This window comes from Vespula pensylvanica, chromosome 1, assembly GCF_014466175.1.
Source record: "Vespula pensylvanica isolate Volc-1 chromosome 1, ASM1446617v1, whole genome shotgun sequence".
In the NCBI taxonomy this organism is placed as follows: Eukaryota; Metazoa; Arthropoda; class Insecta; order Hymenoptera; family Vespidae; genus Vespula; species Vespula pensylvanica.
In genome coordinates this window covers 13,966,651-13,989,437 of record NC_057685.1, presented here as the reverse complement: position 1 = coordinate 13,989,437, position 22,787 = coordinate 13,966,651, and the positions used below count along the sequence as shown (strand labels likewise).

At 29.5% G+C, this 22,787-nt stretch overlaps 7 protein-coding genes and 1 long non-coding RNA gene across 11 annotated transcripts; 5 read left to right on the top strand and 3 right to left on the bottom strand.

Annotated features, from left to right (window-relative positions):
• Window positions 1–2,127: 2,127 nt before the first annotated feature.
• LOC122635249 lies at window positions 2,128–7,181 on the top strand. Of its 2 annotated transcripts, none has more exons than XM_043825244.1 (6): window positions 2,128–2,474; window positions 2,594–3,204; window positions 3,288–3,611; window positions 5,093–5,467; window positions 5,536–5,743; window positions 5,829–7,181. In XM_043825244.1, exons 2-6 carry the CDS (start codon window positions 2,900–2,902, stop codon window positions 6,792–6,794), a joined length of 2,178 nt encoding a protein of 725 aa, XP_043681179.1. In that variant the 5' UTR covers window positions 2,128–2,474; window positions 2,594–2,899; the 3' UTR covers window positions 6,795–7,181. The 2 variants fall into 2 exon arrangements, with proteins under 2 accessions (XP_043681179.1, XP_043681171.1); XM_043825236.1 differs by having other exon boundaries at window positions 2,128–2,533.
• On the bottom strand, window positions 4,481–5,093 carry LOC122635317. Its single transcript, XR_006328643.1, has 2 exons — window positions 4,741–5,093; window positions 4,481–4,676 (listed from the first exon to the last, which is right to left on the bottom strand). It is a non-coding gene; the product is annotated as an uncharacterized LOC122635317 (long non-coding RNA).
• Window positions 7,182–7,287: 106 nt separating the features above from the next.
• On the bottom strand, window positions 7,288–8,692 carry LOC122635310 (MIT domain-containing protein 1-like). The gene is made up of 5 exons (XM_043825365.1): window positions 8,550–8,692; window positions 8,213–8,383; window positions 7,873–8,111; window positions 7,569–7,768; window positions 7,288–7,493 (listed from the first exon to the last, which is right to left on the bottom strand). The coding sequence occupies exons 2-5, from the start codon at window positions 8,331–8,333 to the stop codon at window positions 7,331–7,333; spliced, it is 723 nt and encodes a 240-aa protein (XP_043681300.1). The 5' UTR covers window positions 8,334–8,383; window positions 8,550–8,692; the 3' UTR covers window positions 7,288–7,330.
• Window positions 8,693–8,820: 128 nt separating this feature from the next.
• Window positions 8,821–10,677, top strand: LOC122635295 (STAGA complex 65 subunit gamma-like). Its single transcript, XM_043825346.1, has 8 exons — window positions 8,821–8,962; window positions 9,103–9,287; window positions 9,372–9,435; window positions 9,508–9,617; window positions 9,695–9,911; window positions 9,986–10,119; window positions 10,227–10,391; window positions 10,481–10,677. The coding sequence occupies exons 1-8, from the start codon at window positions 8,960–8,962 to the stop codon at window positions 10,572–10,574; spliced, it is 972 nt and encodes a 323-aa protein (XP_043681281.1). The 5' UTR covers window positions 8,821–8,959; the 3' UTR covers window positions 10,575–10,677.
• A 115-nt stretch (window positions 10,678–10,792) lies between these two features.
• On the top strand, window positions 10,793–13,705 carry LOC122635269 (ADP-ribosylation factor GTPase-activating protein 2). Of its 2 annotated transcripts, XM_043825290.1 has the most exons (8): window positions 10,793–10,925; window positions 11,242–11,433; window positions 11,531–11,662; window positions 11,753–11,785; window positions 12,141–12,440; window positions 12,523–12,797; window positions 12,896–13,265; window positions 13,348–13,705. In XM_043825290.1, the coding sequence occupies exons 1-8, from the start codon at window positions 10,851–10,853 to the stop codon at window positions 13,603–13,605; spliced, it is 1,635 nt and encodes a 544-aa protein (XP_043681225.1). In that variant the 5' UTR covers window positions 10,793–10,850; the 3' UTR covers window positions 13,606–13,705. The 2 variants fall into 2 exon arrangements, with proteins under 2 accessions (XP_043681225.1, XP_043681234.1); XM_043825299.1 differs by lacking the exon at window positions 11,753–11,785.
• Window positions 13,283–15,872, bottom strand: LOC122635303 (probable protein phosphatase 2C T23F11.1). Its single transcript, XM_043825354.1, has 5 exons — window positions 15,663–15,872; window positions 15,255–15,483; window positions 14,893–15,098; window positions 14,572–14,797; window positions 13,283–14,503 (listed from the first exon to the last, which is right to left on the bottom strand). The coding sequence occupies exons 2-5, from the start codon at window positions 15,439–15,441 to the stop codon at window positions 14,175–14,177; spliced, it is 948 nt and encodes a 315-aa protein (XP_043681289.1). The 5' UTR covers window positions 15,442–15,483; window positions 15,663–15,872; the 3' UTR covers window positions 13,283–14,174.
• A 60-nt stretch (window positions 15,873–15,932) lies between these two features.
• LOC122635280 (zinc finger protein 83-like) lies at window positions 15,933–17,867 on the top strand. 2 transcript variants are annotated; one of them, XM_043825315.1, is made up of 6 exons: window positions 15,933–16,242; window positions 16,317–16,521; window positions 16,600–16,703; window positions 16,796–17,133; window positions 17,210–17,646; window positions 17,731–17,867. In XM_043825315.1, exons 2-5 carry the CDS (start codon window positions 16,336–16,338, stop codon window positions 17,611–17,613), a joined length of 1,032 nt encoding a protein of 343 aa, XP_043681250.1. In that variant the 5' UTR covers window positions 15,933–16,242; window positions 16,317–16,335; the 3' UTR covers window positions 17,614–17,646; window positions 17,731–17,867. The 2 variants fall into 2 exon arrangements, with proteins under 2 accessions (XP_043681250.1, XP_043681259.1); XM_043825324.1 differs by having other exon boundaries at window positions 16,314–16,521.
• Window positions 17,868–18,247: 380 nt separating this feature from the next.
• LOC122633241 lies at window positions 18,248–22,492 on the top strand. Its single transcript, XM_043820926.1, has 11 exons — window positions 18,248–18,269; window positions 18,576–18,668; window positions 18,731–18,979; window positions 19,109–19,366; window positions 19,449–19,819; window positions 20,512–20,656; window positions 20,766–20,926; window positions 21,110–21,247; window positions 21,333–21,540; window positions 21,623–21,764; window positions 21,836–22,492. Exons 1-11 carry the CDS (start codon window positions 18,263–18,265, stop codon window positions 22,017–22,019), a joined length of 1,956 nt encoding a protein of 651 aa, XP_043676861.1. The 5' UTR covers window positions 18,248–18,262; the 3' UTR covers window positions 22,020–22,492.
• Window positions 22,493–22,787: the final 295 nt, after the last annotated feature.

Genomic DNA, 22,787 nt, shown 5'->3' with positions numbered 1-22,787 from the left:
ATGTAATTTTATATTGTCGATATTATATATTAATAAATGATATGAAATATATAGGGTGGTCCGAATATTTCGGCTAGGTTTTGAAATTTTATAAAAAATTTAATTTTTAAGAAAAAGTCTCATATATTCATGGGTCGAAAAATGCTTCTTTAAAATATTAAGGAAAATATTGATTTTTAACGAAAAGTACTGGAACAGAAATTGTAAAAAATTAAATAACCTTTCAGATGAGATAAAAATTATTGTAGTACGTTTTATAGGTTTTAAGATAACCAATTTTAAATGTACATAAAAGTTTTTTCGTTCTCGTATGTTGATTTTTTTAAACAATGCAGGAAAATAAATTATTTGTAGTGGAGCCAACAATTAGCTAAGACTACAACAATATAAATAAAGAGTATTTTTAAAAAGCTGTGTAATCGAAATTTACAAGTTCCAAATGTACAAAAATGTGTATTTTCGTCGATTTGGAACTGAAACATTATGGAATATACGTTATCAAAATTTATAAAATATGCTACAATCAATTCCTTTTATTTCATAAAAATAATTTATTCCTCTACAACTTTTGTTTCGATACTTTCTGTTAAAAAGTGTATACTTTCACCATATTTCCATTATTTATAATTTTATGAAACAAATTCTTAAGATAATTAGATTATTTAAAGGGACACGATATAGCGATAAAATAATTTCTTTCCGAAATTATATTTTGAAAGATCTTTTAAGAATGTGCTCCTTCAAATAGTATAACTTTTTCTATAAATAACGGAGACGTTCTTAAATAATTTAGATGTTTCGATTTAAATGCTCTATCCTATATATAGATCTTTGTATAACAAATTGTAGTTGTCCTATTTGAATACATATATAGTTTTAGTTAATTTTTATAATGTAAATTTGTATTCTTAGTTCATTTATAAAGATCGAAAAAATAATTATCAAAGGTTGTATTTAGGATAATATATCAGTCGTATTGAAGATTTAAAACCCAACGATCAATCTGGACGAGAGCACGCGTTTAAATAACGGTCTATTCGCAGCTGTCCCTTCGATTTCATAGTACGTACGTATGTACATACAATAGGGGTCGTATGAGCCCTACGATAGCTTTGTACGTGCAATACATAACTGCATATGGACTTAGTCCCTTTGGAATCTAAACAATAGGATAAAGAATACCGGTAGGATGGGCTTATTCGACAGAAAGGTTTGAAAGAATCGATCACACATTCGAATGTCTTTATCTTTTAGTTTTGTAACTTTCAAGTCGTAGAAAATAAAAAACAAACCAGTCTGGTTTCTTATCCTTTTTAAAATTATGAAAAGAAAGAAAGATGAAAGAATTTCAAATATATGTAAAATATTCAAATTCTTTGTTTATATTTCCAGACGTGAATGAAAAAGGAAGTTGAATTTATTCTTATTCTGAAAAAGAAGCGAAATTTGGATCATCTGAGATGAATCTTTGAGGTATATGATTACCCTTCTTCGATAATAATAAAAACACATATACACACATATGAGTATGTAAATGATAAAGTCTAGCGAAGCGTCACAAAATCACGCCAATGGAGAGAGAACTTTTAAGGGCCAGGTGTGACTCCTCTCCTCGTTTCTGGTCCCCTCAATCGAGAGGGGGTCATAGGAAAATGACTCGTGCAGACGTGGCTGCCGTTACGGAAGCAGCATAGGGGCGTCCGATTGGTTCGAGGGCACGCGCCGTACGGGGCATCTGCGTTAAAATGCCCATGGTGATGTATGTTCCGTCCCCTTTGGCCCCTTGGATGAGTCATTCACGCACGAACGCACGTACGGCGGTAAGGAACGTGATGCATACGCGCGCGTGTGTATGTGTGTAAGTATGCACATAAATGTGATCCAATGATAATATATAAAACATGAAATAATAAAAATATTAATCTCTCTCTATTTATATTATTTTTATCAATATTCTTCCTGAAGATGATTTGTCATCTAAAACGTTATCACGAATTGCAATATTTTCTTATTTTTATACTTTTGCAGATGAAAAAGGAAAACTCGTTGAAAAACAAATTAACACAGATATATGTCAGTGAATATCAATTATGTAAAGAGTTACACGAAGCTATGCTTTAACGGTCATGATGTACAGCCAACACATACACTGTTAGTAGACGAATACTTATAGATGGGGGGTAGAGAAAGAATGGAGAAAGGTGGTGCACCCCACAAGAGCGACAAAAGAGAAGGGGAGGAGTTCCAGTCTCATATACGACTTGGCTTATGCGAGGACGAAAAAGGGAGGCGTATCGAGTTAGGCGGAGAAGTCGAAAGCGAGTCGGTCGGAGTCAGTCGTTTGCGGCACATCAACGCGTTGGGATCAGTATCGCGTGAACTTGACGATCATCATCGTTTAAATTTTATCCTTTTTTTGATTTAATAATTATCGGGAGATGACATTTGGAATAAAAAAAAAAATAATAATAAAAGTGAGGATTCTTTTTACTGAAACATTGCAAGATTTCATTATCGAAAAATTAAGTTTTCAGTACGTTAACGTTACGTATACGTAAACAAAATATACGATTAACAGGAGTACTCTTCATAGGGGTTCAAACGAGGAGACCATAAGGTGTCGTTCTGAGGCCACGCGACCCGTGGGAGGATCGTTGTTCTGCTCTGTTGAATCGTTAAACCACCCTTGTATCGCACCCAACGAAGAGACCAACTGTGACCACTGCTGGCACATGTTAGGAAGGAAAGCACCCTTCTTAAAACCTTTCCTTCTTCTTCTATGTTTCTTCTTCGATTACGACACGCAAAGCACACTTTTTGTTCTTTATGACATCTCAATGAAAAAACATTGAAAAGTAACGCAACATTTTGTGAATTTATTGGAAATTGAAAGGAAAAGATGAATAACTTCAAGAGATACCAAAGCAAAGTATTTTGGGAACAAATGTCATCGCAGGATTTAAAGAAGGATTCGACGATACGTAGAAAAGATCCCGTTGAAGTTCTTCAATTTCCTCCCCCTCCTTCTACAGATACGGATTATCCTTCAGAAAACGATGAAGAAAATCGATCCTCCAGTTTACGCGAAAATAATTTCACGAACGTTGATAACGTAACCGTCATACACGTTTGTCCGAAAGTTAATGAATTGCAATGCGATGATGCATTGATTCAATGTAGAAAAAATCCAACGTTACTTCAAAGGTAAGTCGTGTAAACCGATTATATTTTGTTATATTAACTGAAAGAATTTCTATTCACAATACGAATTTCAATACCATTTGTAGAGAGAAAACGGATATCACTGTTGGTACACACGAAAACAAAGAGAATACCGTCGTTTCAGGGAACAGATCCCTCAGTCCTCTCAGTCAGGATCTAAAGAGTTTAGATTCTGGTTTCTCTGATTCCGAACGATCAAATTGCTCGCAGACTTTAGAAGATGAAAGTCCGCAGAGACGTAGAAGACGACGTAGGAAAGCTAAGGAAAGAAATCGTAGAATTCGTCATAAAATTGGTTCTCTTTGGTCGGAAAACGATTTAATACCTCGACCGACTTGTACTTCAACTCCGAAGGATCTCAAAATACGAAACTTTCAACGAGATGACAGGTATTTTTTCGTATTTATTAACAAGATGGTAGATTTAGAAAGTATATAAAATAGTCTAACATCTGCCAAATTATAGTAAATAAAAGTACCTCGAATTGTACGATAATTCTATCGAATATTTTAAGATTCGAAAAATAAATCTATCTTAGATATTGAAATCTTTTCATGAATGATAAGACATTAAGAATATGTAGGTTTTATGAAAGCAGAGTGAATCGTTGCGATAATATGCCCATGGTGAGCCAAACCGATAGGAATGCGACGCGTAATGAACTTCGCCTTGTTATTCTTATGGCTTTCGTAAATAGATACTATTGCATGAATGTATGTACATCTTTTGCGTAGAAAAAACTTTCCTTCGCAATTTATTTATGATTAGTTTAATGTAAGATACGATAAAAGAGACATTGAATTTGACTATTTGGTAAATATTATTTGTCCAGGGTATGTATACTTATTGATATCCCCAGGGCTATATTGAAAGTAGCGCATCGTATCTTTGAACGCATTGATAGGCTTGTCGTAATCTCTTTTGATATACCAGAAGACACGTATTGCGCGACTAAAAAATATTCCACCTACTGACATTGACGTTTAATATTCCAATGTAGCTAGTGAGCACTTTATATGCACAAGATGTCTCATAATACGGAAGGTCTTGCCTTCTACGAAGTTACAAATAACTGAGATACTTTGTCGGTCTAAAGGAGAACGGAAAACGCCGTTTTCTTCGGATCGGCATAAATTTAAATAGCTAACGAAGTAAACTCATTAACTATATGCATATAAGTTTAATGATGCATATTTGCTAGAAAAAAAGAAACAAAGTATAAGTAAATAATAATTATTTTTCAACGGATTTTGCAAGATTAACATTAAATTACTTCTTTTATGAAATCGTTGATATTGCATGACACGAATATTTTTTCATCGGTCAGCTCGATCTATGCTCGCGTTAACGTTTAGTTACATCGTGTAAGATGTTATGTGTCATAGGACGCGTGCACGCGTGAAAGAAAAAAATGAGTAGGTCGATTTCGATCATTTCATCGAGAGACAACGTATCTAAGAAGAATTTAAATTAATATACGAGTATAAGACCGGTGCAAGTGATCATATAGTTGCATACCTCTTTTCAAGAATCGAGATTAGTCATCCTATTCACAAGAAAATTCCAGTTCCGGAGGTGACCGATTAGTCAGCCTTTACTCACTATCGCTTCTCTACTCTGATCCATTATCCCGGAAAACATTCGGTCACAAAAGAAACCGAGAATATCCTGTGCCTTATCGAATGAAAGTACAATTGTGTTGTTATTATGAAATTCTGATTCTTACATTTTACGCTATGTCTTGTTTAAGGTAGTATTTGAAATAAAAGAAAAAGAAAAAGAGGAAAAGAATAAATTACAAAATTACTAACAATTAACAATTACAATTAACGTAGACGAATTAACGTAACACGAGTGATCTCTTTTTCAGAACGAAGATTAGGGTGACTGCTTTACCTAATCTTTCGTCTAGCTTGTTAGAAGACGAATCGTTAAATTCTACGAGAATTACAAAAGTACTTGCAACGAATCTTTCCTACGATTTCTTTTCCAATTTTCAAAATATTGATGACAAGATCGAATTGCCAGTCAAAACTTGGTTAAATGACTTAACAACAGAAACTGCAAATGAATGTTGTATCGCTCTTCAAAGTAAGAATCTACCTCGGCGAAAGCATAACGATTTGATTTCGGAGGAGGATCAAATGAAAGATTTGAAGATGTTATCTTCTTTGGCTACGGCAGCTGCAAGCAAGCTTCTCGTTAGAGCTGACCAATTTGAACGTCACTATCAATATATTTTAGAGTAAGTGTATATTTTATTATTTAAAAAAAAATAACGTTTGGTTAACATGGTACGATCTACCTTTTTAGCGAGGTGTCGCATTCGAAAAGCGGCAGATTACAAATGGAGCTATTACGTGCCATCGAGGACGATGCTTTTTCAGTTTTATCGAAATTAGGAGCACCGCCACCTCGAAGAATTCAGCAAACGAATTTAAAAGGAATTCTCATGCAATTAGACAGTATGAAAGATTACGTCGACAGTGCCATTAATACTCGTTTAGATTTTTATATCGAGGTTCGTTATCTTGTGCAAAATAGAACCTATACAAAATGAAGAATTTACTCATTTGATTATTAACAATAATTAATTATTCTTGCAGAAAATAGTAAGATGTTTGGAAGAAGTACCGAAGGAAGACAGTAGTGTAGCTAGAGGAGCTCTGGCAGCTCTCACGGCTTTGGGTTTAGCCGGAGCACGAGCAGGCAGCAGTATCGCGAGATGTGCGGGAATTAGGGCTCTTCTAACTTCTCTCATTTCTGCCATTAGGAAATCAAATGATTACGTAGCCACGTCTCTACGCGCTCTATCGAGCGTGTGCTGTTCAAGAACAGCAATTGAGCACTTCGTTAAAGACGACGGACCGGAAATCGTGATTGACCTCTTGTCCAGTAAAACGTCGTCGGAAATCAACAAAATGGAAGCTACGGCTTTGATAGTACAGATAACAGCACCATGGACCAATGCCGTAGGCTTACCACATGTTGAACCATTTGCGGATACATTAATTACTGCTTTAGGAAATCTTATTGAAAATGTGAATTCGGAACAAACGTTACTGTTGACAGCCGCTGCGCTCAATCAAATATCTAAATCAAGAAAATGCGCTGATATTATAATACGACAAGATACAATAAGAAATTTATTGAGAAGCGTGAAAAAATCAAACGGTGGAAACGTTTGGTTGATGCAGCAAGTGGCTTCTCTCATAGGTGAATTGGCACGTTTACCAGAAGCTCGAGAATACTTAGCTAAAGCACGAGCATCCGTTGCATTGGTTTGTTTTCTTAGAATGAGACCTCCAGGTTTGGAGGACGCATATCAACGTTTAGAGACCACGGCTGCAGCTGCTCTGATAAGGCTTTGCGTAGATCCAGAGATAGCGAGACAAGTAGTTGCAGTTGGAGGTGCCGATTGTCTTCCTACATACGACGTGAATTATCTTCTCACTGAAGATGAAGAACAAATAGAAGCTGGTCTTCTAAAGTATACTAAATCTTTAAGACGAGCATGCAAGAAAGCTGTGAAACAGATAGACGTAGCGAGAGCACACGATTATTTTAATTAATTTCATTAATTCTCGAAGTATATTCAAGTGCAAAAGGTTGAAAAAAATTGTAAATAATGTAAATATTTTATAAATTTTCTATTATAAAATAAAAGAATGCCTATATATACAAAAATAAAGAATACTATATAATTTATACTAATTGAAAAAATTTAATATACTTTGCAATATTGAATAAATAATTCTCATAAAATATAATTGTATAATAATATAAATGAATAAATGGTATATTATAATTTTGATAAAAATATAAAAACCATATCATTGGCTCGGTCAAAGAGTTTTGCATAAGATATTCTCTGTCTAATAAATCTAATAATATAAAATTATGTTTTTAAAGCGAAATTTTTTTTTCCTTCGAGAATAAAAACTGATGATTGAAATTCATTACATCCATTTATGCTATTTCTTAGTAAAAACAAAAACAAACATGTCTTTCATCATTTTGCACGCATTAATACTGGTTTAAAGGAAAATAAAATTTTTGCTTTGATATGTTCGCGTCTTAATATATAATTACTTTTCATTTTTATCTATCATGGTACAGCATCTGTCAGTTGACTACTATGAAAGATATCAACTGTAGTTTCCTGACATGATCTTAATTCAAGATCGCAATAACCCAGAACAAACTTTCCATTAGGTGCTTTAAAATAATCTAAACCACGTCCTATCTTTATTATCCATCCATTGCTAAGTCTGTAATAAAATATAAATATAAATATCTCTTAGAAAGCCAAATATTTAATAAATTAAAATAAACAAATATCTTACACAATTTGTCTGTCATGCAATGTATCAGAATATATAATTTCAAATGATATAAGATGCGATTTCAAACTGTGCTTCAATTCTTCAAGTCTTTTAGATTGATTTTTAAAATCTTCTGGATCACATGTAGTAGTAAGAGATATTTTTGATAGGGAATGACATTTTTGAACTGCCAATTCACATAACCTTACTAGATTTTGACACTGTGAGCAGAGTAGTCAATAATATATATTAATAATAAATGTATTTATCATATTATATATTAAATATTAAACCATTAAAACATTAAACATTAAAATTAATATACCTGATGAAATGCCCTTATATATGGATCTTCTATTTGAATATAAGTAACCATAGCATCCAAAAATCTACCAAAAAGACTATTGTATCCATACCCGATTGCGCCATCCTTAATCTTTATTAATTCTCTGTATGTACCTTGTATTTTCTTTTTTTCAATTAATTGCTTTAATTTTTCTGCTCTATCCAGATATTGCGAAGTCATAACACCAAAATGTTTTTTTTTAACTGGATCCTTTGTCTCTGCATTTTATTACTTATTCTTCGATTACAATAATTTGATACAATAATTTATGAATATTAAAATTGTTATATATATGAAGTTTGTATATTATATTCCAAACCTTTTATAGTGTTAAGAAGTATTTGTACACCTTCTTGGTATAATAAAAGAGACATAGTATACTGTTCTTCTTTGTCCTTTTCGACAGCTCGTTTTAAAATTGAGGCTGCTGCACTTTCCATTGTGTCTATTGATTAATAAAATCTTTTGCTTATTTAGTACTAATTAATTCCTGAAAAAAAGTATAAAATTTTATAGTACAATATAAAATAATATAACGTATCTTTAAATATTTTTATTTGTAATTCATTCTTTATATGAATAATCTTCCTAACAACAATAATATTAATTGTTTACTATTTTAATCTTTTAATAACTACTTTTTTCTTTATACATACGTGGTATAGTTTCGTAATATCGATAATCGAAGGAAATCGATGTGTTTTTAAGGAAGAAGTTATATATCACGACAAAGAAAATATGGACAAAACGCACAGACGCTATAACCTAATAACATACAATTACGTCTGAAATCGTTTTTGTAACACATACAGCTAAGTTTTATTCTCGTATTGCATGGGAAATATTATCTCATAAAGAAATAGTTTTATCAGTACGTGATATGATAAAGTTCGAGTGTTTTGTAAACAAAATATTTCTTGCAAAGGATAGAACTGCATATTTTTTGTTTGGTAATGCAGTTACACTTTGCTTTTTATAACCTGAAGTTTCAGCATTTTGCGCGGGATTTTCTAATATGGAATAATACTGTATTGTTAATATTTTTATTTTAAATACAGTTTTTTATATGGTACGTTTAAATGTTATAAAAATATTACAGAAGTTTGAAGTGTGCATATATATGTATTGTAAATATATATTTTTTACATCTATATTTTTTATATTATTATAGTAATATATTCAAACGAAAATACTTTATATTTTTGCAAGGAAACAATGAAATCTAGCAAAGGCCATGGAAGTACAGTCTTATGGGGAGAACTGCCTCCTCGAGAAACTTTGAAACAAGAAATAATTACTCCAGATATTATAGAAAATGTTTGGAGACAAGTTATGGATGAAGCAAATAATACTGATTGTGATTATCAGATTGATCGACAACCAGAATATATACAGTAAGGATATATTGCGATAGTAGTATGATATATAGTATAACTTTAATACAGATGTTATATAATAATATTGAACTATTTATTTAGGCTTCCTATAGGAAACTTTCATGTATTAAATACTATTAACTTTCATCAACAATTAAGAATGATGGTAAGTAACCAATCTATTTAAATAATCGATATTCTATCAATGTAATTTAATTAGTATAATCGTTATAAATAGGATGAAGGAACTGTATTAGGAAATTTATCTATAATCGAAGCAGAAGATTCTCAAGAAGAATCTAAAGTACCATGTAATCTTTTCCGATTTTTATCTGCAGATGTTGAAACGTATGTATAATATATCGTATGTAATTGTTGATATTAATTAACTGTATTTGAGTGATAAATTTAGATTATTTTTTCAGAGACACATTCAAGAATTCCTCTACTGTTCATCATTTAACATCAGAAACAGCGCATAATTTATTGAAACATGCTGTAATCGTTTTATTAGCTCATATAGGTTTTGAACATTCATCGGATCTAGCTATAGAAACGCTTACTGACATTGCTGATCATTTTTTGAAAAGAATGACACTTCTATTGAAAGTAGCAGCTGAACAAGAAGATCATGGATTCCCAGTAAAATTATTATGTTAAATATAACTAAGAAAATATGAAGATTTTGTATTTTACAGTTTTATATTTTATTTCAGGATGCTATGGAAAGAGTCTTATTAGAAACAGGAATAGGCGGAGTAACAGCAATACATGATTATTATCAGGAATATATTTTAAGATTTGAAGAAAATATGAAAAAAAAGGTAGAAACAATGATGGAAAAACAAAGGTAAATAAAATTTAATATCGAGTAAGTTTATATATTATAAGTAATAGGGAAAAAAATAATTAATTGAATCTTGATATCAACGCTCTTAAGTTTGCTCTAATTTGTAGAATAGTTTTGGATGAGGCAGCTAGTAAATTGCAATTAGATGAATTAGATGAATTTGGTAATGTTTACCGAGAAGTACCAACACTTCAATTATTAGATCCAGATATGGGATTTCCACCTAGTCTTGATGCTGGTTTTCAAATGCTCTACAGTTTAGAACAAGACGAGTAAGATTTGTATTTATATTGTATATGCAATAAGAACGATTTAGTCAAAATATAAAATATAAAATATATTTTCATATTTGAATATGTAGACTGAACAGTTTGGAAATAGAGGAAGAAGAAGTAAATGTAAGTGATTCTCCAAATACAGGACGTTCCGATACATCTACTGATAAAAAAAAATAATTACATTCAAAATAAATAAATCATTTCTTTACGAGTTTTTAATTCAGCGTTTTAAAAAAGTAATTGACACTATTTATTAATAAAAAAAAATTGTAAATATGAAGTTTTCATTGTTTTCATGGATTTTTTATTGTTATTGTGTATTTATATTGAAATTATGTATGTAAGTATACGTAAATATATAATTTAAAATAAAGCGATAGCAGCGCCAAAAGACACTGGCCATCTTCATACTTCCCAGAGTTCCTTGCAATCTCGTTGACAACACGTCAAAAAATGGCAGAATTTGGACCTAGTCAGAGCGATATTGAAGAAATTTTTAAAAGATTACGTGCAATTCCAGCAAATAAGGTCTACTTAATTTATTTTCTCTATTGTATAAGTAAAAAGAGATGTAGTAACTTGTAACATATCAAGTAATTACATCTACTTAAATCATTTCACGTTTTATTTATGTTTCCAACCTGTAATTATATATGAACCTCTACTTTCTCATGTAACGTTTATAGGAATTATGGAAATGGCGAACTGGAAGCAATAGTGAAGATATTAACATTAATAAAATAATTTCGTAATTTTGCTTATTAAAAATTGCTTTTTCTTTTTAATAATAATTTTATAAACTGTTTTTAAATAAACATGTAATGATGGTAATTAATCTTTATAGACATGTTTCGATTGCAATGCAAAGAATCCAGCATGGTCCAGTGTGACTTATGGAGTTTTTCTATGTATCGATTGTTCTGCTGTACATCGAAGTCTAGGGGTTCATTTAACATTTGTAAGGTCTACCCAGCTTGATACAAATTGGACATGGTTACAATTAAGAAACATGCAGCTAGGTGGAAATGCTAATGCTGTTAGTATCTTCTCCTTGTTATTTTTATTTGCTTGTACGTTGCATATGTCTTGAAATTATTTTTCTACAAATTATATTCTTATCCTATGCTTTGTAGAGAAAATATTTTGCTCAACATAACTGTACTACAACAGATGCCCAACAAAAGTATAATTCTCGTGTTGCAATGCAATATAAGGACAAGTTGGCACTGGCATCTGCACTAGCAATGCGACGCCATGGAACAAAAGTAAGAATTTTTATCTTTTAATTTCTTAGTAGTTGACATATGGTACATTATTGATTGAAACAGTTGTAATTATAAATATGCTAATTATAGGTTTTTCTTCCTTCAACAAAAAATAAAACAATGGTGAGCTGTGAAAATATTTTCACAAAGCACTATTTTAATTTTACTAATCTTTGCTTAACACTGTTTTAAAAAAAAAAGATAAAGAAAAGAAATTGCTTTTAATTGCTAATAAAAGATATTGTGTCTTTTTGCATATATGTGTCAACATTCAAATTATTGGTTCATTCATATATTTCAGATATTACATTTTATAAACGTTTATTCATTCCATTGTAAATTCATACCATATATTTGTGATCAAAATTATGCTTACTGCGATAGTTTAAGCTTATATTACATGTTCCTCTATAAGATTGGGTATTCAAAATAATTACAATTATATAAATATGTTCTGGAACAATAATTTTATGTGCAGTTGCATTTAGAGGAAAGTGTAGAACCAGACACAGAAGAATCCAATGATGTGGACTTCTTCCAAGAGCATGAAAATTTTGATTTAAATTTAGATGAATCTAACATTCCAACAGAAGAAAAAATTGTATCTAATTCTACAATACATAAAGAAGGCATAGAAAAAAGTGATACAAATGAATCTTCGGATATTGTTCTTAATTCTCTAGGACCATCTGTAAAACTTTCAGAGTCTATTCCATCTGTACAATCTGAAAGAAAACCTACTATTGGCATTAGGAAAGTTCAGTCTAAACGACCTGGTGTAAGTATGTTTATATTATTTCAGTATAGCATTATAGTAATAATTTCAGATATAGATGATCGTTTAAATTATTTGTATGCAGTTTGGAAAAAAAGCTGGTGGTCTAGGAGCACAAAGAGTAAAAACTAATTTTGATGAATTAGAAAAAAGCGTCATAGAAATAGGAAGCGAAGTGAATGAAACAGCAGAACATGAAGGAACAAAAGAGGAACGGGAGGAAATTGCTACACGATTTGCTTATCGTTACGAGCAAAATTTAAGTCAGCAAGCTAAGAAAGTGGAAGAACTAACGAAACAATTAGATCCATTAAAGGCTGGACAGGCAGAACGCCTTGGAATGGGATTTAACGCACGCAGGTATTTATGTCAGTTTATCCTAATATAAAATTTTTTGTTATTTTCAACGATATTGTAGTAACATATAAATGATTTACACAATTTACTTTTTTTTTTAGTGGTGCAAGTCATTCAGCTTTAGGAGATATGAAGACAATAACTCAAGAATCGTCATCAAAAACTATTACAGCTGTTGAATCTAAATCAAGAGATGTCGACGTTGATCGCGATTTATTTATGAGCTTGGATGAATTTTATACAGCTCTATCGATTCCATATTCTAATAACAATAGTAACAAAATTAAAAGTGAAGAAGTTGTTATTATTGCAGAACCAGAGCCACCTAAACGACAACCACTTTTGAGTCGTCAAAATAATAATAAAAGCGATAATAAAACATCGGACGAAGGTGAAGCTCAAAAGAAATTTGGTAGTGCCAAGGCTATTAGTTCTGATCAGTACTTCCAAGACAGTAATTATGATGATTCAGTAAGTAAAAATAGTCGTTATTTTGTTAAAATTTTATTCGAATTGAAATATGGATTTATTTATAATTTTTACTTATTTATAGTGGGAACGTAAAAGTAACCTTCGCCGCTTTGAAGGTTCATCCAGTATATCGTCGGCAGATTATTTTGGCACTGGAAATTCTTCGCCGACTTCTTCTACTGCTTCTTTAACGGCTCGCTTTAGTGGAGGACGTGCTGGTGTAGTTGATTTGGACGATGTACGCGAAAGTGTACGTCAAGGTGTAAATAAAGTTGCAGGAAGACTTAGTTCCCTTGCCAATGCAGCTGTTTCTTCTATACAAGAACGTTATGGACTCTAATTATGAAAATCTTACGATCTTTTATCATGATTGTTACTCAAATTATGTTAGAATATTTCTCGTCCATTCTTCAGAATTGTAAATAAAAGCTTATAATTGAGCTGCTGTGCGGCCTGTTTTCCAAAGATGTGGCCTGAAGAATCCATAATTGTGTATATAATGGAATTCATATATTTACACATAAAAGCATAGTTTCAAAAAATTAAATTTACATTAAAATCAGAGATAATGTTTTTACAAAAGCAATTAGTAAATTTTATAATTATCTAATAGGTTAGATCTATTGATATATCTAAAACAGAGGCCTCTAAATTTTTCATAAAAAAGGAAAAGTACTCATAGTTAAAAACTCATCCTTTTCGTTTGTTCGTCCCCACTTCATAACATCAACACTTCGCGCTGAATTACAACGCATACGTGTAATATAAAAAAGCTGAGTCGTTAAGTAACGACGTCGATGGTTAAGAAAAGGGGAGACGATCGTACGGTAGGAGAGTAGGAGAGATAGAGAGATACAGAGATACAGAGAGAAAGAAATGAGAAAGTATCAATATACCAATCTACAATAACTAAGAATTTGTACTAGATTTTTGACAACGTGAAATAAGATGCGAATATGGCTTTCCATGAAGAAAGCACACTAGTACAACTGTCATATTGTCGCAACCAGTACCCATTAAAGCATCTGGTGCAAGACAGCAATTCATTAATTCTTCGCATATTTCTTCAGGATCCATAACACCTTCCATTTCGGTTCCTACGAATTTTGACCAAGCTAAACGAGTCTTTACAAAATTTACTACTTCCTCGCTCGTCATAACATCCCAAATTCCATCACAAGCTAAGACAACAAATTCCCAATCTTCGGTTATAGGAAATTGTTGTACTTCGGGAAAAGCTAAAAAAATATTTTAAATATTTAAATATATTATTCGTATTGTTACAATAATCTAAAGTATTTCTTACCTGTTACGATTTGTTTTTGAGGTGACATATGATTGTTACGTTTAAACATAAAATCTCCAAGAGCACGGGATAGGGCAAGATGACCATTAACGCGATTGAATTCGACCCAACCACCTGCAGCCTCGATTCTATCACGTTCGTCTTTTAATGTAGGTTTATGATCTCGGCTAAGTGGGACTGCATTTCCATTAATGCTTGCCACTGCTCTGCTATCACCTGCATTAGCCTGAACAAATATAAAATATGTATATGTGAATTGAAGAGAAGTCGGAATTAAATATTATATATTTATCAAGTAGTTCATGAACCATAGAAACTTACACTATACAAAATGTTATCTTTAATAAGTAATGCAATAACAGTAGTTCCTGATTGTTCTTCTCTAAGTACCACATCATTTTGCATTGCCTTGTCCAATTCCAAGAAACCTCGTTGCATAGCCTGGACAATATTTCCTGCTTTATACTCACTTCGCTTGGTGATATATTCATGAAGGTATTTTCCAGCATGTTGAGCTATCGCCGCACCTATTAGTTTTAACTTTCAATGCAAATAGCTTCTTATATCTTTCTACCAATACTAAAATTAAATTAAATGTAATATATGAATTACTATATATATATCTACATGAAATACCTGTACCCATTTTGTATTACTTATACAAAATACAAAAATATTATTACCTCCATGACCATCATATACTGCAAAAAAAGCAGTGCCTGGGTCATCTGGAAGAGAGAGAATATGCACATGGCAATCTTCCATTTTAATTCGCCATCCTTGCATACAAGAACTACCTACACGGTAATTGGAATCTCTACAACATGCCGACTTTTTAGTTGTTACTGGTTCGCATAAAGTTTGCCCCATTGTATTTTTTAAATCACTACTATTATCGTATTTAGATCATATCTAGAAATATGATATAATATTCTTGATAATTTTTGAAAATAGTAACATAATAGTAACAATATATGCATAATTGTCAGACTGAATTTATAATTAATATAATATTGAATGCACAATGCATTATTAATAACATAATATAAATTGTAATGTATTCGTCGTATTTCAATTTAAAAAATTCTTACCTCCGCGTTCAAATTTATACGGGTAAGCTTAACCTCTTCTTGAAGGGTATGATTGATAAATAAAATAAATTCTAATATTTTGTATTAATTTACGATATAGATTATCTTAGTTCTTCTTATTTGTCATATTTTTAATAAAAAAGTACCGATTTATATGATAAGTTGACTTACGTCAGTCTTATTTGTAACGAAATAACGAAACGCGATCAGCTGATCGCGAGTGGTCCCATTCGTTGTTACAATGAGTTATTGCGACGTGCTTTATTTTTATTAAAATTCCTTCCTGTAATATTCCTAGAATTCTAGCATAATTTTTATTTTATTATATGACATTTTCTCTGAAATATTTCTTTTAGTCTTATTATAAATAATGATATTACAGTTATAACAAAAAATTGATTTTTTTTAATTATTTTATTAAAAAATAAATAAAAAGAAAAAAAAACTATTCTATATTAAAAATCCAATTTAATTTAAAAATTGAATTTCTGAAAATTAACCTCAATTAAACTTTTTGATTAGTCTGGGAAATTTAACCTCGGTTTTTATATACTTAAAACTATTTTTTTCAATAATACAGGTAATATCTTTTTTATAATAATATTAATGAAATACAAAGAATATTGTATAGATATTTATTTAAATTATAAGAAGACGTCCACATTGGTATGTAATGGGTCAAAATAAAATTAAAAGTCCACAAAAAATTTTGGATGAAACATCAAACTTCACTAAATCTCAAAATATTTCTAAGAATGAACAAAGTGATAGAAAATATGTGTGTAAATATACTGGATGTAATGCAAGATATTTTAAGCTGTCTCGATTGGACAGACATATAAGATTACATACTGGAGAAGTATTATTTTTTAAATATATTTTAGTTTTGTATATGGTGTAGTATTTAAAAAATTTTAATTTTCATTGTACATTTTAGAAGCCTTATAAATGTGATTATCCTGACTGTATCAAAGCTTATACTAACTCTAGTCATTTGAAAAGACATATGGAAATACATAATCCTACAAAGAAAAGATTACAGCAAGTATCTTTTTCACATAATATTCCATAAAATATTTCATAAAAGTAAAATAAATTTTGTACATTTCATAATATAATTTTATTATTTTTAGATGTAGCAAATGTTCTCTAACGATCAGTAATTATCATAATCTAAAACGTCATTATGCACGTGTACATAACAATGATAATATTTTAACGTGTAATGAATGTAATGCAGTGTTTAGTAAAAAGCATCAATTAATTCAGCATATTGCTATACATTTTGGTGTGACTTCATACAATTGCAGTAAATGTAATAAAAAATATGTAAATATAAAACGATTAAAACGTCATGAAACAATACACGAAAAAGGACAGAAAAGTTATTCTTGTCAAGTTGAACAATGTTCTGAAGTTTTTGATAAATGGGCTTTACTTTGTAAACATAAAAAAACACATCATATTAATGGTATGCATTATATAAAAGTGTTTTGATAAAGTTATTTACTTTACTTACAATTAATATCCATTTTGTATTTTTGCAGATTATAAATGCGATCAATGTGAAAAAGTATTTTCAAATGAAACTCGCTTAAAAAATCATTCCAAAATTCATGAAAAATCTAGACTTCTAATATCTTGTCCATATAAAGATTGTCAAAGATCATATTTGTTTGAATCTAATTTGAATAATCATATAAAAATTTATCATCTAGGTCAGAGATTTATTTGTGATGTATGTAAAGCAGGGTTATCATCAAAACAAAAATTAATAGAACATATGCGAATACACGAAAATAAAATAAAGAAAAGAATACCTAAACAATCTAAACGTAAAAAAAGAAAAGATGCTGGCATACCCAAGAAGAGTATGGTATCAACTCTAACTGGATTAGTATTTACTCATCAAATAGAAAAGGAACTCTTGAAAAGAGAAACTTCTGCATGATTCTTGCAAAAATGCAAGTTGAGACATATAATAGTAAGGACAAAATGTGTGATAGTAAAAAATGATATTACAACTTTTAGTAAATAAATCATTGTTATATTAACATATTCTTGACAGGAGACATGAATCAGCATCTTGCTACATCTCCATAATGAAAATTGTTTTTGTGATCATCACATTAAAAAATGCTATTAACATCATCATTTATTGTACTCATTAATTTTTTAATAAAGAATATCATTTAATATAATATATTTACATTGTTTTAAATAGATATATAAATACATTAAGTAGAACATATTTGATATATTTAAAAAAATTTTTCAAGAACTGAGTTTAAACGTTCGTCCCTTGAAATTAATATTTTCGTTTGTTTTGCAAGTGAATCAATCGTGTCTTTTATTGTTCATTCTATATTACATTTGATAATATTTAATAAAACCGTTTATAAGCTCATTTTAAGATAGCGTATCTCCAAAAGATTTTGGTTAGAAGCAAAAAATGTTTATTTAGATTAAAATAAAGAAAGATTAAGATAAATAAAGATTAGGAATTAAAGTATTGATACAATCTAATAAAAAAACAAATTTGCTAAATATTTATCCGTATGCAAGAAAAAAGATAAGAAAATAAAATAAAATGTCAGTTAATGTATGGTAAGTAAAAAAAAAAATAGGATCTTCTTAATATTTAACCTATAAAAAATTTTTCTCTAGAAATATATACATACGTAGTATTTATAATTTATCGTACATAAAACTTAAGTTCAAATAATAGTTGTTTTATATTCGGAAATTTCATTTAAATAATAATATTCGTTCAACTTATTTCCAGTATTGCATTTTATCAGTTATTGCATTATTTACTGTAATTGGTAACATTGATAAATTATATTAATCGTAGAGAAAGATTAAACGTACTTTATTTCTTTATATTATTTTAATTACTGAATTTTCTTTCAGATAAAATGGCAGCTGTAAATTTTAAAACATTAAAAGAGGAGGAGATTATTAAATTCTTCAATTCTTTTGACACTGTTCTCACAGATTGTGATGGTAAGTGAATTTGAATATAATTGAATTCTATATGTATAATTACATATATATAAATATTGTAGGTGTTTTATGGATGAATATGACACCTTTGAAAAATGCATCCACTGTAATAAGTAAGCTCCATGCTTTGGGAAATAGAGTCTTTTATATTACCAATAATAGTACAAAAACATTAGAAGAGTTTATGGATAAATGTAAAATATTGGAATTTGAAGCTTCAAAAGATAATATTTTATGTACTGCAAATCTTTCTGCTAAATACCTACATAAGTTAGGTTTTTCTAAGAAAGCTTATGTCATTGGCTCTGAAGGTAAGATATATTATAAATTAATAAACTTTGTATATATATATAGTTCATTAATCTAATTTTTGCAGTTTTTTATTTAAATATAAATTTAGCAAGTTTTATATGGTATTTTTTTCAAATGCTCTTTTGCAGCAATAACGAAAGAATTAGAAAAAGTTGGTATTTCACATTACGGAGTAGGACCAGATGTTATTAATTCAGATATATCATGTTCATATACAGTATTTAATAAGGATCCTGAAGTTGGAGCTGTAATTGTAGGATTTGATGAACATTTTAGTTATCCAAAAATGGTTAAAGCAGCAACATATTTAAATGATCCAAATGTACATTTTATTGGAACAAATACTGATGAAAGATTTCAACTTGCCCAAAGCATTGTTATACCTGGTGAAGATTAAATTTTTGTTTATATATTTAAATATTAATTATGAATAATATTTAAAAGTAAACATTTATATTCTTATTAAAGGTACAGGAAGCTTAGTTCGTTGTATAGAAAGTTGTGCAGAAAGGAAAGCTCTAATAATGGGCAAACCTGAACCTTATATAGCTAATATTTTAAAGGAGAGATATAATGTAAATCCTGCAAGAACTCTTATGATAGGCGACAGATGTAATACTGATATTTTGCTTGGTACTAGATATGGTTTTAAAACATTGCTTGTCTTAACAGGAGTTACCAATTTACAACAAGTAGAACAGTGGAAACAATCAAATAAACCAGAAGAAAAAGAGCTTGTTCCTGACTATTATATTGATGCATTAGGAGATCTTTTATATTATATAGAATTATTTACATCTAAATCAAAAAAAAATATTAATTTAGAAACTGCTAACATTTAAATATAATTTGTTAACATACTTTAATTTTTGATATAAAACATTTATAATATAAACATCATTTTTTCTACCAAAAAAAATGTTAAATGGAATGATTACTTAAAGTTAAAAAAAATTTATATATATATATATTTGTTAGTATCATGTAATCAATTTAAAAATAGATCATCTAACCTAGTCTTTAAGAAAAGAATTTTTTTTTTTCTTTGAAGAAAAATAGATAAAGTTATAATGTTAAAAATATTAAAACATTCAACCAGTACTCTGTTACAAATTAAACACGGTATAATTTTTTATATATTTATACTAATTTTTTATTATTACGAAAAATTTTTGAAGTTTATCAGTTTTAATGAACAATAAAAATCAGAACTATGTAGAGATATAATCAATCAGAACATTATGTAAGTTAAGAATAAAGTGCCATCTATCACGAGTACGGATACGATAGTTAAGAGTCTATTATTTCGTTGATATATAGTATGATATAGTTATTACAAGTTATATGCAAATAACTGCTTTTCAATGGAATGTATTCAATGTTAATATATATGTCATGATTACATAACGTTGCACAGTCAAGGCTATTTTGCTAATGCTCGCCATGCAGTCGAGCAATGTAGTGCTAGCTATTAGGATTTAATATTTCAGTTTACTGTAGTAAAAATTTTCTTATAAAAGTCATATGAATCTACGCAATAGAAATCAATTTCATTCCATCTAAATATCAAAATATAGGTGTATTCATAATGTCGACAAAACAATTGACATCGATATCCAAAGATACATTTACAAGCTTGCTAAATTCCATTGATGTTGTTTTATCGGACTGTGATGGTAAGTCATATATGTACAGATAAATGTAAAAAACTTACGATGTTTATATAATATTAAAACTAATCGATTTTTTTTTTACTGATATTAAAATAATAAACGATGTGTCAAGGTGTCTTATGGAAAGAAAATGAAGTGATAGAAGGATCACCCGATACTGTGAATAAACTTACGGAATTAAAGAAAAAATTTTTTTATGTAACAAATAATAACACGAGAACGAGACCTGAATTTGTAGAAAAATGCAAAGGACTTGGTTATAAAGCAGATAAAGTGAGTATCGTTAACAAAAATTTTTTGCGATTTATTTTATTATTATTATCATTTATTTTATTGTATTTATTTATCGTTAACAATTTTTGCTTATTACTTAAACATTTTATACTCTTTGTCCTCATCATTTTATTATATATATTTATATTCATATTTATATTTATATGAAATTTTTCTTTTTAGGATGAAATAGTATGTACATCATTTTTAGCAGCAGCATATCTTAAGGAAAAACAGTTCAAGAAAACAGCTTATGTAATTGGAAGTAACGCAATTGGTAAGGAATTAGAAGATGTGGGCATCAAGCATTGTGGTATCGGAGTAAGTTTTTATAAACATTAGGTATGACAATTGATTTCATACTTTGCTGAAATATAATACAATATACATATCATATTGTATATAGCCTGATCTTATGGAAGGAGATGAATTAGATTTAGTAAAGGGATTTGAACCACAACCAGATATAGGTGCAGTAATTATAGGTTTCGATAAATACTTTAGTTATCCAAAACTGTTGAAAGCTACTACTTACTTAGCAGATCCTACTGTTTATTTCATTGGAACGAATTGTGATACAGATAGACCTTCTCCAAATACAAATAAATACCCAGGTAATATTATAATATATATATTTTATTAATTTCTTTATATGCAAAATAAACGAAGTATTGTATTATTATTACTTTCATTCAGGTAGTGGTTGCTTTATAAGAGCTCTTGAAGTAGCTAGCAATAGATCTGCCATAATGGTTGGGAAACCAGAAACATTCCTAAGTCAATATATTATTAACAAATATAACTTAAATCCTGAAAGGACATTAATGATTGGGGATAAGTAAATATAAAAAAATATTGAATTAATTTGATTCAAGAATTGTTGTACATAAAGTAATTTAATTATTTCAGCCTTAAGACCGATATTCTTCTGGGAAAACGTTGTGGATTCAAAACATTACTTGTATTATCAGGGGTGACCACAAAGTCCGAGATAGAATCTATAATATCAGGCCAAAAGCAAGATGACCTCGTGATACCCGATTACTATACTGATCAATTAGGAGATGTGTTCCATATTTTATCAAATAATTGAAAATAAGTTTTGAATTAAAAATAGTTAACATTATTAACATAATTTATGGATAGATTTCATTTTGTATGTATTGCAATCATGAATAGAGATCTTTATTTTGTTAAGATCTTTAGGTATAATTCCATCATGCATCGATTTTTTCTTGTAACTGATTTTTCTTGTCGCTTTATTAGCGAAATTATATCGTAATAGCAGTAACGGAACTTGATGTCAATATTAGTTAAAGTTAAAAATTTATCTGATAACGCACAGACGAAAACAATATTTTTATTGCAAAATAAGATCTTATTTTTCCAATGTATAAAATGTTAATGATGTGTATGTATGAGTTTATATATTTTTCTGATATATAAAGTCTTAATGATGTGTATGTATGAGTAGTCTGTACAAGCATCTTGATAAATTAGGATGTTTAGAGGATTGACATAGAATTTCAAAATCAAACATATCTAAATAAAATAAATTAATATCTTTGTGTATTAATTTTCTTAATACTCCAATTTATGCATGATAAAAACTAATTCATTATACTTTGTTATTGTTTTTCTAATATTTTATGTAACGTTTAACTATAAAGTACCACTGTACATATATCGTATTACGAAGAAATGAGAACACAAGGATATCGGTTATTTAATATTTAACGTAATACTTCAGCATAGACGTCTAGACTATAATAAACGAACGATACGCGTATACATCTTACGTACAAGCAAACGCTAGCTGCATTAGTTCGAAGATCTTAAGCTCGACAGAAAATTCTCTGTT

Coding starts and splice junctions, on each gene's coding strand:
- LOC122635249 (XM_043825244.1), top strand. CDS start 2,900: ATGAATAACTTCAAGAGATACCAAAGCAAAGTATTTTGGGAACAAATG. Junction 3,612..5,092: donor AACTTTCAACGAGATGACAG/GTATTTTTTCGT, acceptor TCTCTTTTTCAG/AACGAAGATTAGGGTGACTG. Junction 5,744..5,828: donor GTTTAGATTTTTATATCGAG/GTTCGTTATCTT, acceptor TTATTCTTGCAG/AAAATAGTAAGATGTTTGGA.
- LOC122635310 (XM_043825365.1), bottom strand. CDS start 8,333: ATGGAAAGTGCAGCAGCCTCAATTTTAAAACGAGCTGTCGAAAAGGAC. Junction 8,112..8,212: donor ACTTCTTAACACTATAAAAG/GTTTGGAATATA, acceptor AATAAAATGCAG/AGACAAAGGATCCAGTTAAA. Junction 7,769..7,872: donor ATATAAGGGCATTTCATCAG/GTATATTAATTT, acceptor CTCTGCTCACAG/TGTCAAAATCTAGTAAGGTT.
- LOC122635295 (XM_043825346.1), top strand. Junction 9,436..9,507: donor ATCAACAATTAAGAATGATG/GTAAGTAACCAA, acceptor CGTTATAAATAG/GATGAAGGAACTGTATTAGG. Junction 9,618..9,694: donor TTATCTGCAGATGTTGAAAC/GTATGTATAATA, acceptor TTATTTTTTCAG/AGACACATTCAAGAATTCCT.
- LOC122635269 (XM_043825290.1), top strand. CDS start 10,851: ATGGCAGAATTTGGACCTAGTCAGAGCGATATTGAAGAAATTTTTAAA. Junction 10,926..11,241: donor GTGCAATTCCAGCAAATAAG/GTCTACTTAATT, acceptor TAATCTTTATAG/ACATGTTTCGATTGCAATGC. Junction 12,441..12,522: donor TTCAGTCTAAACGACCTGGT/GTAAGTATGTTT, acceptor ATTTGTATGCAG/TTTGGAAAAAAAGCTGGTGG.
- LOC122635303 (XM_043825354.1), bottom strand. CDS start 15,441: ATGGGGCAAACTTTATGCGAACCAGTAACAACTAAAAAGTCGGCATGT. Junction 15,099..15,254: donor AGTATATGATGGTCATGGAG/GTAATAATATTT, acceptor TAAAACTAATAG/GTGCGGCGATAGCTCAACAT. Junction 14,504..14,571: donor TCAAAAACAAATCGTAACAG/GTAAGAAATACT, acceptor ATATTTTTTTAG/CTTTTCCCGAAGTACAACAA.
- LOC122635280 (XM_043825315.1), top strand. CDS start 16,336: ATGGGTCAAAATAAAATTAAAAGTCCACAAAAAATTTTGGATGAAACA. Junction 16,522..16,599: donor TAAGATTACATACTGGAGAA/GTATTATTTTTT, acceptor TGTACATTTTAG/AAGCCTTATAAATGTGATTA. Junction 17,134..17,209: donor AAAAACACATCATATTAATG/GTATGCATTATA, acceptor GTATTTTTGCAG/ATTATAAATGCGATCAATGT.
- LOC122633241 (XM_043820926.1), top strand. Junction 19,367..19,448: donor CCAAAGCATTGTTATACCTG/GTGAAGATTAAA, acceptor TTCTTATTAAAG/GTACAGGAAGCTTAGTTCGT. Junction 21,248..21,332: donor TCAAGCATTGTGGTATCGGA/GTAAGTTTTTAT, acceptor TATTGTATATAG/CCTGATCTTATGGAAGGAGA.